General features: G+C 41.3%; 1 protein-coding gene and 1 long non-coding RNA gene across 5 annotated transcripts in view; one reads left to right on the plus strand and one right to left on the minus strand.

Annotated features, from left to right (window-relative positions):
- csnk1e (casein kinase 1 epsilon) overlaps positions 1-5,969 on the minus strand; it is a 43,245-nt gene extending 37,276 nt beyond the window's left edge. The window contains exon 1 of one of the 4 annotated variants that reach the window (XM_012960985.3): positions 5,887-5,969. In XM_012960985.3, coding sequence (XP_012816439.1) covers positions 5,887-5,966 — 80 coding nt within the window. In that variant the 5' untranslated portion in view covers positions 5,967-5,969. 4 annotated transcript variants of the gene reach the window in all.
- LOC105946981 overlaps positions 5,923-15,004 on the plus strand; it is an 81,087-nt gene continuing 72,005 nt past the window's right edge. The window contains exon 1 of the long non-coding RNA XR_001924499.2: positions 5,923-6,082. This is a non-coding gene — a long non-coding RNA (uncharacterized LOC105946981). The remainder of the gene's footprint in view (positions 6,083-15,004) is intronic.

Consider the following 15,004-nt stretch of genomic DNA (forward strand, 5'->3'; position numbering starts at 1 on the left):
CCACAAGCTATAAATATTCATACCTATCTAGTTAATGTACTGTAGCTGCACTAAAAAAACATTGCAGGCCAAATCCCCACCCACTATGTCATAGACCTTAAAGCCAAGCTTACATTCTACCATCTGTCATGACAGTGCGTAAATCAGTGGAATTGTTTTGCCCTGTTACTACTGAAAATATTTCAGTACCTTAGCAAAAAAAAAGGTTTATTATGGTGGTTCTGCATATTTATAACACTCCTTGAGTCATAGCTATTTTAAAATATTTTACCAACTAGTTAAAGAAAAAAAAAGAAAAGAAATGAAAAATAAAGTAAATATGCTTTTAGCCCAAGCAAAATACAGAGAACCTGCTTCCCTCCGTAGTTCAAGGCCCTAGGAATACATTTGTAATTCCTGTATTTTCTACTTCTTCCCAATCTGATTATGCAGGTATGGTTTCCCCACTCACTTGCATAATGAGTCAATATTAGTGGGTATTTCCCACTGCAACACGAAGATCAATTCTCCTTCCAGGTTTCCCAATACTTAGAGACACTAGTAGGCAATAAGTCTACATGTAAACAGCCAAATTGTATGGTTTAGCATTTTAATATAGAAGGCAAAAAATAAAATAAAAAGAGATGACAACATAAGGTTTCAATCATTCCCCAACCTAGAAGTACTGTAGTTCTATAAGCCTGCAATTCAGGTGGATCAAGGATTACTGGTGCTTATGGAGACGCAGCTCTGGTGCTCCTCTTTATTTGTTGCTGTTCTGATTGTTCATAAGGTCATCCTAAATAGACAATACAAAAAGTGTCCACACACATTTATGGCCCCTTATATGGCTTATTTGGTATCCATTCATTTAGTATTGAGCAATCAGTCAGACTACTGCAGGGTTCAGCATAAATATGGGCCCCCTTAAGCTAGTATTACAGGGCACTGTTTCAGGTATGGCATCAGCCTGTGTGTGCACACACGAAGCAGATTTCAGCACAAAAAATAGCATTTAATTGCCGCATACACTTCGCCTTGCCAGATCTTTAGGACTTTTGTCCTTTGTACATACATATGGAGCTTGTACAGGGCTGCAGAGAGTGAGATATTAAACCAGTGTTCAGAAGGCCATTATTTTTACACATTTATAAAGAGCCACCATATTCCACAGCACTGTAAACAAAAGGGTAAGAGGGTCCTACCCAAAAGAGCATGCAATCTTTATAGTTGCAGGGTTGTAATTTCCTTCAGGACATCAAGCAGATCTACAGCAGTTGGTAAACCTACAGGAAAATTGTCTGGGGATTGCCATTTAATAACTAACTACCATATATGATGTCAGTTATTCTGTCTTTCCATGACATAACTGCCATTTAAAATTATTTTGTGGGTTCCAAGCAAGTTTCTCTGCAACAAAGAAAAATCACTAAGCAACTCCAGCAACAATGATGGAATCATGCCTTTGGATCACCTGAGACATCTGCAAAGTTCCTACGTATTTGTGGGTTCTGCCTGTAAGCAAGCAAGGAACACACACATTGCACTGCCAGGTCAGTTCAACATTGGCAAAACGTGACATCTGCGTTAATGCGCACTTAAGGGCACTTCCTGTTGGATTACAAAATACCAAAAAAAAAAAACTTCCCTTAAAATAAACCAGCAATTTGTTACTGCTGACTTCTGAGAAAACTGTTTTGACATAACTTGCCAATAAGTATTTCTAAGAAGCCTTATAAAATGGAGCATCAAAACTGTGCATGGCAGGCTGGAGATGGCAACACCAGCTAATTACCACACAAGCAAAATGAGTTTCTTATGGCCAAATAGCTTCAGCATAATCACTTGGCTGAGGGTAAAAATCAGACTGCACAGGAAGTTGGATGTCACATACTGTTGGTAAATGGCATACCACAAACACGGTCTGATAAATTGGGGCATAATTTCTGCTCAAATGGCTGGTCTTAAGCCATTTACGAAAACAGACTAATGTCATACAAAACTCTTCTCTGCACAAAGATGGCTACACAAAAATTTCCTCAGCTTTCTAGAACAAACAAAATATATGGATTGACCTATAAAGCTTAGTTACTCTACAAATAGGAAACAAAATTCAACTTTGAACAAAGCCAATCTGCCAGGAGGCACTAAATATTGTTTTAACTAATTCCTTAACAACCAATTACAACCATAATTACTAGAGCAGAACAGAGATCCCATCCCTTGTGAACTGGTCAGGTAAGATAGTTAAGATGAAAGCTAAGCACTGGTAATTAACCCACAGAACACAGTCTATAAGAGCAGCAAAAAAATTGGGATTCTGAGAGCTTAAATGGTCATTTTAGTTGTAATATTAATTGTGGCCTTTCCTTCTTGTGTGTTACTATAGTTACTATCTAAAATGGCTATAGTTTCTGACTGAAATGGCTACACCTGCTCAAATTTGGGGCAAACTAACTTGTCTGGGCATGTACAGCACCTTGGGAGGGGCAAATTTAATAGACTCTCCTATCATCATATCAGACTAAAGCAAATCTTCCCAATATCATAACTATCTGTTATGCACATTCTTGTACATGGATAGTACAAGCAGAAGTGAGCAGAGCAGCTCTCCATGTTTCTTCTCAGATCAAATTGTTCATGCTCTCTCTCGTGATAAAAGACCCAATAGTTGGCCTGCAGGCCTTATGGTTGGCCACATTTCCATAAAAATGTATATAGGAACATACTAGAACAGCAAAGGCTCAAGATTCTTTCTATACACGAGCCCCTCCCCCAAGACAATCACAGGCCAGCAGCAGTCACTAATTTTAGAGAGAACTGCTTTTACCATCATGCTAGGATGTAGGTGGTGCGATCCTTCAATAAAGTGAATTACAAATTACAACAGTACTGCAGCCTTTTGAAAACAGCTGCAGTTAAAACCACCCTAAACAATTTTCACCACTTCCCACACATATCCCACATCACTAGATGTAGAAAAAATGCACTGCCAATGGCTGTAAAGTTTGTGATGCAGCCCAGCATGTGTCAGGGAGGGAATTTTTGTGCAAAAACAAGGAGAAAAGAGTGCAAATGCGTGCAGCTGAAATACACCAAATGTGCCTGCACCCAAGCTGACCCAGTAGTTCCTGTTGCAGGAAAATAAGGCCAAAGCCACACGGAGGTGATTTTTGGCCTGCGGGAAAATGCAGACCAAGAATCAGCCCCAACGCTGGCATCAGCCTTCTTCCTTGCCTGCACCTGGAATCACTGAGTCAGCCCAGGCACACAGCGGATTTCAGCGCAGTATGAATACTCGCGTGTTTCCACCGTATGTGCCTTAACACAGACCAAAGCGCCAGCTCCGGGTGCAGGCCACCTGGCTGATGCTCGGCCTGTGTTCTTCTGCAGGCCAAGGATCAGCCCTGTGTGGCACTAGCCTAAATAGCACGAGGCAGTATTAAGAAGGCACTTGCATGGACATATTCTGATTTTTTTAAATTTCTCTTTAATTTATTGATTTTCTCCATCTTTTTGACATTTTTTAACCAGTTGCGAGGAGCTGTACAGTTTGTTATTTGTTTTAAAGAACACTTCCAGCCACTTGGTTCTGTCGCTTCTATGCCAGTTGAAAAACACCAGTCAAGAATAAATGTGGCCATACACTAGGCCGATAAAACCTAAGGATTCAGTCTTTCAGGGCCTGTGTATGGGGCCCTTTGACAGCCCTGCCTGACACCTGGCAAAAATCCTGTTGGACCGAGGACTGCAGCCCCATCATTGCATTCCCGACGTTCTGATCCGATTGTTTGGCCCAAGGGATCAGCCTAAAATTGCCTACCACAAGGCATGCATATCGCAGAAAAAATACTTTCATCTGGTGACATTTCTACCATTAACCACCATAGACATGCCATTGTTTTCACAAATTTCTAAGCACCCACAACTGGTCAGTACTGAAGAAATGTGATCAGGGCTATGTTCCCAGGGGGAGCAGTATTCTCTCGGAACCTAGCAGCCTTCACGCTCACACAATCAAGGAGCCCAACTGTGCATGTAGCAGAAAGCCACTCACCAGAGATAAGGGGGAAGGACAGCACAGAAGACAATAGGCTGGACTCTTCCAAATGACATACCTTCCCTTTTAGCAGATTAGAAAGATCTTTACATTTTTGTGTTATGGTGGCAAAAAGGTTTTTGATATCCAAGATACAGAGGGAAGGGCAAAGCGCAATTGCACAGGAAGAAAGCAACAATTATTCAATTAGCAAGGCTTTCAAGCAAGGCACAGAAGGTTAAATATTGACCTTCATGGCACTGTTTCAGGGAGACTGTCCGGGGATAACAGATTGAAAGTATGCAAATGTAAATGTTCCAGCCCATTCCTTCTCCCACTACTAGCTTATAATAAACAATGCAGTGCCCAGAAAAAGCCCCACTACACAACAGCAGGCCTTACAGGGTTAAAGTCTAGTCATGTAGAAGCCATCGCTTTAAGAACTACTGCCCTATACGGCATGTGCCAGACTGACCGGAAAATATATCTGCCACAACACAAACATGGTATTTATAATCGGCCTCAGTGCCACCATAGAACAGAATGTCATACAAGCACAGGGGGTGGGTGTAGGACCCCCCTCCCCACAAGAGATAAAGTTGTAAACAAGCACACTGATTGGCCCAGTTAATATTTGTGCTTAGATCAATGCAAGCAGGCAAGTATTGTCATCTGTGCAAACACCACTATACTAGGGTGTCAAATTCGCAGTTCTCCACATATCTGTGAACTACCATTCCCAGCACCCTCTAACAACAAACTATAGGGATACCGCTGCAAACTAAAGTTCATACTAATTAAGCCCAGAGAACACCAAACAATCAACTGAATATATTAAATTACTACAGGAAACCGAGGAGAGTATAACCATCATACCCAATTCAGGCACCTCATTATATACACTGTGTTAATGTGAATGGCAAGCAGCACTAGTACTAGAGTGCCAAGCAGCACAGAGGCACCAAAAGGGCTACTTACCTGGTGCCAAGTACTTCTAGGCTGTTAGAATAGGAATGATTATACTAACAAAATAATCACAAGATATCCCTCTGCTGGCAGAACAGCCCTGGTGGTTATGTAATGTGCACCCAATCTCACAGAGAGCACCCAGTGTTTTATCACCCAGCAGCAAGCGGATCTGTAGAGTTTTAGCAAGGAATCAATCCTATATATTGTGTCCAGCAGAGAACAAAGGGGTGGGCTCTGGGCTTTTTCCCAGGCCCTTACCCCACCCTTTGAGAAGAGCTCATACTAGAGGATATGATGAATCTGAGAAGCAGTGGGGGGTGCCAGTGTTACCCAAGAGGTCCTACAGCCTGCAATGGGGGGGCACAATACATGGAGAAAATCATACAAAATGAACATTACAGTAGCAGGAATACAGTAAGAGGCCACAGCATTAGCAAGGCACAGACACAGATTTAGGGACCTGTGCGAGTGACATGACCCCAATCACCCCCAACCCTGGCTCTCAAATACCCACTCTATTTAGCGAGAAACACCGACAGTAACACCCCCATGAAATAAAGGCGAAGAGACACCCCCCAAACAGTGCTGGCTACAGAATAGTACACTTAAAGGCAAATCAAGCGCTAGGAAATGAAACGCTTTAAATGTCTGTATTGCCTCTAGGTGCTGCACCCAATATAATCATACTGTGTTGTTCCCCTCCCCCTCTCTCATTTCCAAAGGAGGAGCAGGGGGGGACCTGTTTCCCCCTTCATTTCAACCCCATAAATTCAACGGACCCCCGAAATAATAGCAAGGATAGGTAGCCAAGTGTCCCCCCTATCTGCTCCTGGGGGTGTCACGCCAACGGAGGGTCACAGGGCCGAGGATGACGGGGGATTGTAGGGCGCTGCGCTTACCGGCTGTGGCTGTGTTGCTGCTGCCTCTCTCCTTCCCCCTTCAGTCTGTGCGCTGTCTCTACTCTCTCTGCTCCTCTCATTGAATCGCACTGCCAAACCCAAGTGCTGATGTCATCGCTGGGAAACTTAAAGGGACAACACCCTTTTTGTTTATAGAGAGGCTTCTCTCAGTGAGTCACTTGAGCGGCACAAACAGGTATGACACGCACATACAGCAGGCGTTATGAAGAGAATTGATTTATATAATATTTAAATATGTGTGTGTGACGGAGAGCGGATAAGGCAGGCTTCTCCTGTGGGAGCGGATAGGGGCTCACACTGGAATCAGACATATTGAGTACTGTCTTATGTCTTGGCGGTACACTAATATCATATGAGTATCAGGGCAGTAGTAATTAGTACATTTTTTAGTGGATTCATTTTATTAATTTTATGTTAAAAAAAGAATGATTTACATTGGCTATATATATATATATGATTTTTTTTCAATAAAACACTTTTTCTTTTGTATCAAGCCGTACAAACAGTACTCTTCTTCAGGGACAAAACAAAAGTGGTTTTGTCCCTGAAGAAGAGTACTGTTTGTCTTAAACCTTTTTTATCTCACTGCTCCTTACCTCTGGAACTCTATCCCTGAATCTCTCCGTAGGGAACACTCACCCACTCTCTTTAAGAAAAAGCTCAGCCGTTACCTTCTGGAGCACTAAAACATTATTTTGCCCAGTCCTGCGCTTAAGGGCAAATGCCCATACTTGGTGCACTTACCTTCCAATTTGTGCCTGTATGTTACCCAACCACTTAGATTGTAAGCTCTAGGGGGCAGGGACCTTCTTCCTACCCTGTCTCATACCACATGGCACTTACTCCCTGTGTATTTATACTTACTTATGTATTTATTATGACACTTGTCCTCCCTGTGTGTAATTTTGTATATTGTAAGCTTGTACAGCACTGCATACCCTTGTAGCACTTTATAATTAAAGTTACATATCTATACACACACACACATAATCTTGTTAACATATACACACTTTGTTGTAACAGTAAGTTGAGACTAATATTGATTGAAAAATATGTTTATATTTGTAATTTTCTGACTTCAGAGTGACAGACATAGGCGACCATGGTGGTGTTTTGCAGGGGGTTCACCTTTGCTAAATGCTTGCATGCACACAGGGCCTTTTATAAAAACTGCTGGGCAAATTTGCACCTGGGCAATAACAAATGGCAACCAATCAGGTGTTTACTTTCATGGTCCTACTTGCAGCTGGCTGAAAAAAGCTGATCATGTATGTATGTATGTATAACTTTATTTATAAAGCGCCACAAGGGTACGCAGCGCTGTACAATCTTAATGCTTTGTTTGCTATAGGTTACTGCCCACGTGCAAACTTACCCAGTGTTTATAAATGAGCCCCAGTACTGCCTTGTGCATACATTAATTGTGTAGTAGTAGTAGTAGTTGTCAGTGGGTGGGTGAGTGGCCTTGGGCAGCACCAGCAGGCCCGGACTGGCAATCTGTGGATTCTGGCAAATGCCAGAGGGGCTGCTATTAGATGCCATAGACAGTCATTATTTAGTGGGCTTTAAGGGGCTTCTGTACCTATTTCAAATCCCAGACTGGGCTTGAGCACCAGATATCCAACCCTGGGTGTTTCTGGTCACACAGGGCAATGTAAAGTTGCCCATGCCTTATAAAATCAGCACATTTGGTGAGGTGGGAGTGTGTCCAAGCGGTAGTTTCATTGGTCGCAAGTATTTCTTGCCTATCACTGTCCACAAAAATTTTTTGAATCTTTGTCACTAAATATGTGCAGAGATATTGTAGCTTTGAAGCATGCAGTAGATAACAAGACTCTTTTTAAATTGTTGATGAGCAGCCACTCTTATTTGTGCAGATGCAAAGCTTATAGAATAAAAAAAATCTAAAAAATACAGTATATACAGAGAACAGAAGGCAATAGTAAACCACAAATGTAGAGAAAAAGCCGACATGATCAAAACTGCTTTCTTAAATACTTAATTGAATATTTCTCTCATATTTTATATTTGTGTCTTTATATAAATTTATACAGCACCTACAGAGTACCCTTAGGGAAAAAAAAAAAAACATGACTTGCAGCATTCTGCTTATATGATTACAGGGCTTACAGTGGTTACTCCTAAGGCCTCAAATAATAAAAAGTTGTAAAATTTGCTGATTGAGTTACAACTCAGTGTATCTTGTTTATTATGAGAAAAATGTCCTTATCTTTTTATATGACCATGGAACCCATCAGTGGCTTCTAATACCCATATAATTTGCAATGGGAAAACATTATTTTTGTTATGGGAACCTGGGACCTATTATTCAGAATGCTTTGGACCTGAGGTTTTCCATATAAGCGATCTTTCTGAAATTTAGACCACAGTACTTTAAACCTACTAAAAATCATTCTTAGGGATAGGGAAGTTTGTTTGGGATCATTTCCCAGACATAGAAATAGAGTAACTCTCAGGCTGTTTATACGTTTACAACCCTCCAGTAACCTCTATGCTCATCTGAACCTCCTCCTCTGTGCTGTGTGCAGTGTGGCTCAGTAGGGCCAGTCCTGACTTGGAGCTGCCTAAAGCTGGCCATACACAGAAAGATCTGCTCATTTGGCAACCCTGGTAAACAATCTGAGTGCACTGATGCCTCTTTGCCCCAACGGATTTAAAAACCTGCCTGATTGATTTTGACCAAGGGCAGCTTTTATTGGCCCCTGTGTGGCCAATTTGAATGTGTAAGTGCTTAGCAGCTCACCATGCCTGAGAGCAAATTCATTTTAGGCCCCCATAATGTCAACAGGTTGACCTGTGTTACCAATATATATTGTATTGTTCATTATTAGGGCCTCATGGGGCCCCCTATACCTCCTGCCCTTCCCCCTGCAGCTGCAGGGTCTGCTTCCTCTGTAGTTATACTGCTGAAAGTATGGTTATGGAATCCCTTGCCCACAAAGCTCAGAATTACAGGAAGGCCATCTCCTGTAGAGTTGTTTCACACAAATAATTCAAATATTTGTAATAATAAAACAGTGCCTTGTACTTGATCCCAACTAATCTGCATGAATCCAGGTTGGTGGAAAAACAGTGTTACAATGCTACAGTGTTTAATATTTAAATGATTTTTAATCATTGACAGATCCCTTATATGGAAGACCCCAGGTCCCAAGCTTTCCAGATAAAAGATCCTATACCAGTAGCAGCTCTAAACAAATGCTCATAGAAGGTACGTGTAACAGTGTCTGACACTGTCTGGTGTTAGCTCTGTCACATACTCGTGAATCTATTGCCTGTCACTGACTGGTTTATATGATATGAGCCTGAAATTCAAATAAATATTTAATTAATACGTTGGTCACAAAGCAGTGCAAGAAATGCCAGCCCTAATGACCCTGCCAGTGCGTCATCAGTGATTTCTTAGGATCTAGATGCCTCTCCCTGATAAAATGTGTAGTAGCAAAGGAGTTGTATATTCTCCATGAGTCTGTGTGGGTTTCCTCTGGGTACTCTGGTTTCATAAGGGTGAAAGCACACAAGGTTTCCTGTGCAGGATACTTTGGGTGACTTCAGAAAATGAAGCGCAGTGTATACCTTCTCACCATTAATAAAGTGATTTGTTGGTGGCATTTTGGAGTATTTCTTTGCCAGCGGTTGCCGAGATTCAACATTCTCGTTGAACATTTTTGTGACCTCCGAATGTGATATTGTTGTCGGATACCTATGAACAGATTACTCACCTTGACTATTATCTGTGTAGAGTAAGCGTTGTATTTACATCAGTCTTGTTAAATTTTAAAGACGATACTTACCCATCCTATAATTTAGGTGCAGTAACTATAGCAAGCACGGGACGGTCATATACAAATAAAGACCAAACACGGGAAAATCGCTTTATTAACAGGCACTATACCTCTGTAGTAATTTGATGCAAATGAATTATTACTTACCTGAAAATGTTGAAAAACAAGCAAATGTAAAATAAAATCCTAACGAATAGACTTACCTACATAGTTGCGGTTTACTTGGAGTCTTGCCTTTCTTCCCCATATGATATTACACAAGTGTTGCAGTACTGTGATAAATGATACTGTGTACAACTAACCTGACCACTTCACTAATGCTATATATGTTACTTTTATGAGATACAAACCAAAGCGATACAATAATAAAGTAACAGTTGAGGTGATACCATTCACCAGTCAGTCAGTTCTATCCATGATAGACATTATACAGTATAGTGTTAAATTTTAACTTTTCCTTTTCCTTGTTTTTCTTTCAGTTTTTAGCGGTTTATTTTTTAACATAATATGAATTAAAGGTTATATTTTATGAAGCTGCAGGTGTGCCAGGACTTCATGTGTCTTTAATACTTCCATCGAGATTCAACATCTGGCGACTAATCTCCACACCTGCCATCACTCTAACACCCTCCAAAAGCATGCAGACAGGTTAACTGGCACTCTGTGTGTAAATGTAATAAGGACCTTAGACTGTCAGATCTTCAGTGGCAGGGAATGATGTGAAGCATAAATATTTACTGTAAAGTGCTGCAGAATATGTGTGAGCTGTATAAATAAATAATAATACCCTTCCTGCTTTAAAGGAGAAGAAAAGGTTAATAAAGAGTTAATCTCAAGCTGCAGGGATACCTTCAGTTCTCTCAATAGTGCCCTTAAGTCTCCCCATATTTCTCCTGTTCAGATGATCAGAAGCCTCATAGAAAAAAACCACTGAGTAAAAGTAAAGAAAGTTCCCATAATGCATCGCTCATGCACCAAGACCAAGACCGGTGTACATGCTCAGTTTGTAAGACTATGAGGAAGCTTCCTGCTAATTGGCTCAGATCCACATTCTGGAGTTCATTCTTGGAGGAGGGGGGTGCAGGAGAGGAGAGAGCTGCGTGTCTCTGGCACAGGAAAAAAGAGACTACATCTGTGAGTGCTTATGGCTGTATTTACATAGACCTTTCTGATAAAGCTTACTTTGTTTTTACCTTTCCTTATCTTTTAAACTCGGGCCACAAGTGGATTAATAAAGAGGGATACAGTGAATTATTATCCTGCAATGGACATTTGCCAAGAGAAGGTATATAGACGGTGGCACTATAAAGAGCCTTTGGCCTAAGGTACATTTTTGCAGCCACTTAGATAGTGATTGGGCTGGGTTGAAAATCTGCTTGTGTATGCAGCACTAATCCAACCAGAGTGCACAGTCCTTCATGTGATACCAGCTTTGGCCAGACACTTGATCAGCCAGTTTTGGCTTAAAATAAGGTGACACAGAAAACCCTTTTGGATAATTTTGATTTGAAGATAAATACATAATCATTCACATGATTGTTTATTTATATGCAGGTAAGTACACAGCACTTAACACTCAAATCTGCCCTCAGGTGGGGCCAAAATTCCTATGACTTTAAAGGTGTCCATACATGGGCAGATTTAAGCTGCCAATCCGGGTCCTTCAGACCGATTCAGCCATTTATCTGCCCGTGTATGGGGCCCTCTGACAGGCCTCACAGACTGAGGCAGATGTCGATCAGGCAGGCTTGAATTTCCTGTTGGATGGAGGACTGCAACAGCTCATTGATGTGTTCTTTGCTTCAACATCTCATATCCACTTCATTGTATTGTTTGTTGGGTCTTAGGGCCAAGCGATCACATTTGCACTATATTGCCCACCCAAGGTAGGCTTATGCTTATGGAGGGGGAGATTTGCTCATTTGGCAACCTCGCCAAACAAGCAAATCTTACCATGTATGGCCTCCTTAAGGGAGAGATGGGCGACTTTCATATGGCATGAAATGGTCAGTTGAGTGCAAGGGCAATGACACAAAAATAAGCCAGACAAAAAACACTGCTGGTAGCAAATTCCTAGTGGCACTAACCATGGTCGGACTGGGCCGCCGGGACACCGGGAAAAATCCCGGTGGGCCCCGGCTCTAGTGGGCCACGGCGGCCCAGAGCTGACCCTTGCCGGTGCTTCCCCTCCTGACCGATCCTCCTCTGATGCGTCAAATTTACGCGCTCGGAGGAGGACGTTGGGTGGGGGGCCCTGCGAGGGGGGTTAGGGGGAGCCCTGCGAGGGGGGTTTGGGGGGGCCCCGGTTAGGGGACTCACCTGGCTTGGGGCACCTGCAGGGCCCTTGGGACAGGAGCCCCGGTGGGCCCTTCACCCCCCAGTCCAACTCTGGCACTAACTTGTAAGTTGGGACACCGTATTCCCCCCATCTGCATAACTGGCCCCTGCCCAGATGGTTCATAAAATATAAGGTATATATATATGCTGTTAGACTGTTTAAATATGCTTTCCTATGACATAAGCAATGTTGTAACTGGGGTCTTGCCTTCCTGCCTGGCAACCCTTAGGGGCACATTCATTAAAGTATGATTGAATCCAAATACAAAAAAAAAAATCATATTTTTTCTAAGTTTTCATACTATTTTTTCCGACTTTTTTGTACATTGCGACAATTTGCGCAACAATTTGCGCAACAAAATCGTATTTGTCGCGCCGAGTACTAAAGTTTCGGATTCATTCAAGCTTTGTTATCGTGACTTTCCTTTGGGCCAGATTAGAGCTACAGAGTGCCATTGAGTCCTATGGGAGGCTTCCAAAAACATGCACAGAAGGATCAAAGTCAGAAAGGTTTTCCCGCCGTTTGCAATCATTTGGATAGTTACTTTCGGATCGCCAATACGATATTATTGTGACTATTACGATTTTTTCGTAAGCATATTTGTGACATTTCCGATCATCAGAAATTATTATATCTAATCCGGGATTCGAACTCATACTTTGATGAATCTGCCCCTTAGTCTACCTCCCATCCAAATGTTATAAGTGCAGCTTTACCCTTACATGAGCGCCACCCTAATGTATGTATGTATTATACCTCATGGAGAAGATACATAAATTCCATTGTCATAAAAGCAAAATGCACCCATCTTTATAGATAAACACAAATGGGTAGAGAGATAAATCTCCCTGTACAGAGCAACCCATGTCCAGGGCCTGTTTAGAATAGAGAATTCCTAGCCATTGTATATAGGAAAGTTGCTTAGAATTAAGCTTTATTTCATTAGGCAAATAAAAATTTAAGGTTGAGTTCCCCTTAAAAAGTAAAACACACACACAAAAAGACGTTAAAGACTCAGGAACCAGGAAATATTTATTTTTGGCCCATTGGTGGTGTGAGTTGTTGGGGTGGATCAAGGGATTGCATGTAATTGACAGCGGCATTGAGAGGTAAACAGGAATACGTCATGGTTCTAAGCTCATGGAACCTGCAGCCGATCAGCTGTCTGTCCCCAGGTTTATAGTGTAAGCTCTGAGTCTGCCCGTCTGCAACGCACACAGAGACTAACTCAATATTAACTCTTTGTTTGGCAGGGGGCTCTTTAGTGTGTAGTGAGTGTGGAGTTACTCTGTAGCTCTGTGCGTGTGTAGATAACATATGCCACTCTAGAGTTTACTTTGCTTCTGGCATCATACAGTGCTTTGTACATGGTACAAATGTACAGGAATTGCATTGTACAGTACAAACACAACACCCAGGGGTTTTTGGATGATAGAGTGCAAAAGTGTATATGTGTGTACTTGACAACAAATGCCTGATTGAATGCTGCTTTTGCAAACATTTGTACCTATGTTAGTAAGGACTGCAGGTTGGGCAACACTGACAGAAAAGGTTGATTCCATCTATTTTTGGACCTAGAGCAGTTAACGCTATGGTATCTGACTGTGACGGCGTTGGTGAAAACTTTACACTGTGTGTGGCCACAATGGTCACTGGTCCAGTTTTTTGACAGTTGGTAGTAGCTATACCTGTCTACATTAGTTCATTAGTTGAAAGTCTAATGTAAATATAGAGACAAATGTATTATCACAGATTTCTGTCAGATACACTGATAAGCTTTTATCCATTTATATATGAATACTACTGCTGTTTAATAATACAGCAAATGTTGGCATAGGCTTAATGTTGGGGTGTTAATAACAGAAGACCTGGTTATATTTTAGACATAGGAACACAGATTCCTGCAGAAACAGCAATGCAGGTTTCTACCTCTTCACAAAGCAGGTTCTTAGAATTCACCAATAAAGGTGAAATAAATGGTTTAGGAGTAAAAATGAGCATGACACAAGGGCAGACTAAAGGCTGGGTACTGAACAGTACACCAGTGTCTTGTGTGCATACAGGTGCAACAGACAATAAGGTTACCTAGAGATGAATAGCTTCTCATACAAACCCTAAGGGCACAACGTCCAACCCAGCTTGCTTTTGTTCTGAAAAGCCTGATTTTTTTTTGTTTTTCATTGAAGTGGATGGTGAAATCCTGCATTTACTCTGTCAACATTTAAAGGGGTCTTAAACCCAAATATAATATTTTAGATAATGATTGCGAATTTCTTTCAGTCATACTTTGCCGTTCTCCCAATGGCCAGTTTTGATTGTATGTATTGTACTGTTTCAGTAGGTCCGATAAATACAGAACATTCAAGCAACTGTGGAAATAGGTATCTTGGCTGGAGTGCAGCTGACTTCTGCTACATCAGGGATGCATGTAGTCAGAACCAGCACTACAGAGAATAGCTAAGGACCAACCAATCCTGTATTCAATAGTTACATTGGCAAACACCTAGAAATTATTATTGAAAATAAATAATAAGTAAAGGAAAACTATACCCAAACAATGTTGTTTTCTATAAAAAATATATTGCATAAACAAGCTCATATGTAAAACCCTGCTTTATCTAAATTAACCATTTTTATAAAAATATACTTTTTTAGTAGTATGTGCTATTGGGTAATCCAAAATAGAAAATTGCTATTTTAAGAATTTAGTGCCGCCCCCTGGGATCATAGGATTCACTGTGCACACAAGCAAGCCAAGGCAGTTTTCTCTGTAATAATAATACAGTAGCTTGTACGTGACGGTAACTTAGCAGCATGCAACCAAATTGGGGGGAAACAATCCCATTTTTTTTTAATGTTTAAATTATTTTAATCCCCCACAATATATAAACTAGATATACCAATATCTATACTAAGGGGCAGATTTACGAAAGCACGAATTCAAATCCCGAAT

The sequence above is a fragment of the Xenopus tropicalis genome, chromosome 4, assembly GCF_000004195.4.
Source record: "Xenopus tropicalis strain Nigerian chromosome 4, UCB_Xtro_10.0, whole genome shotgun sequence".
NCBI lineage: Eukaryota > Metazoa > Chordata > Amphibia > Anura > Pipidae > Xenopus > Xenopus tropicalis.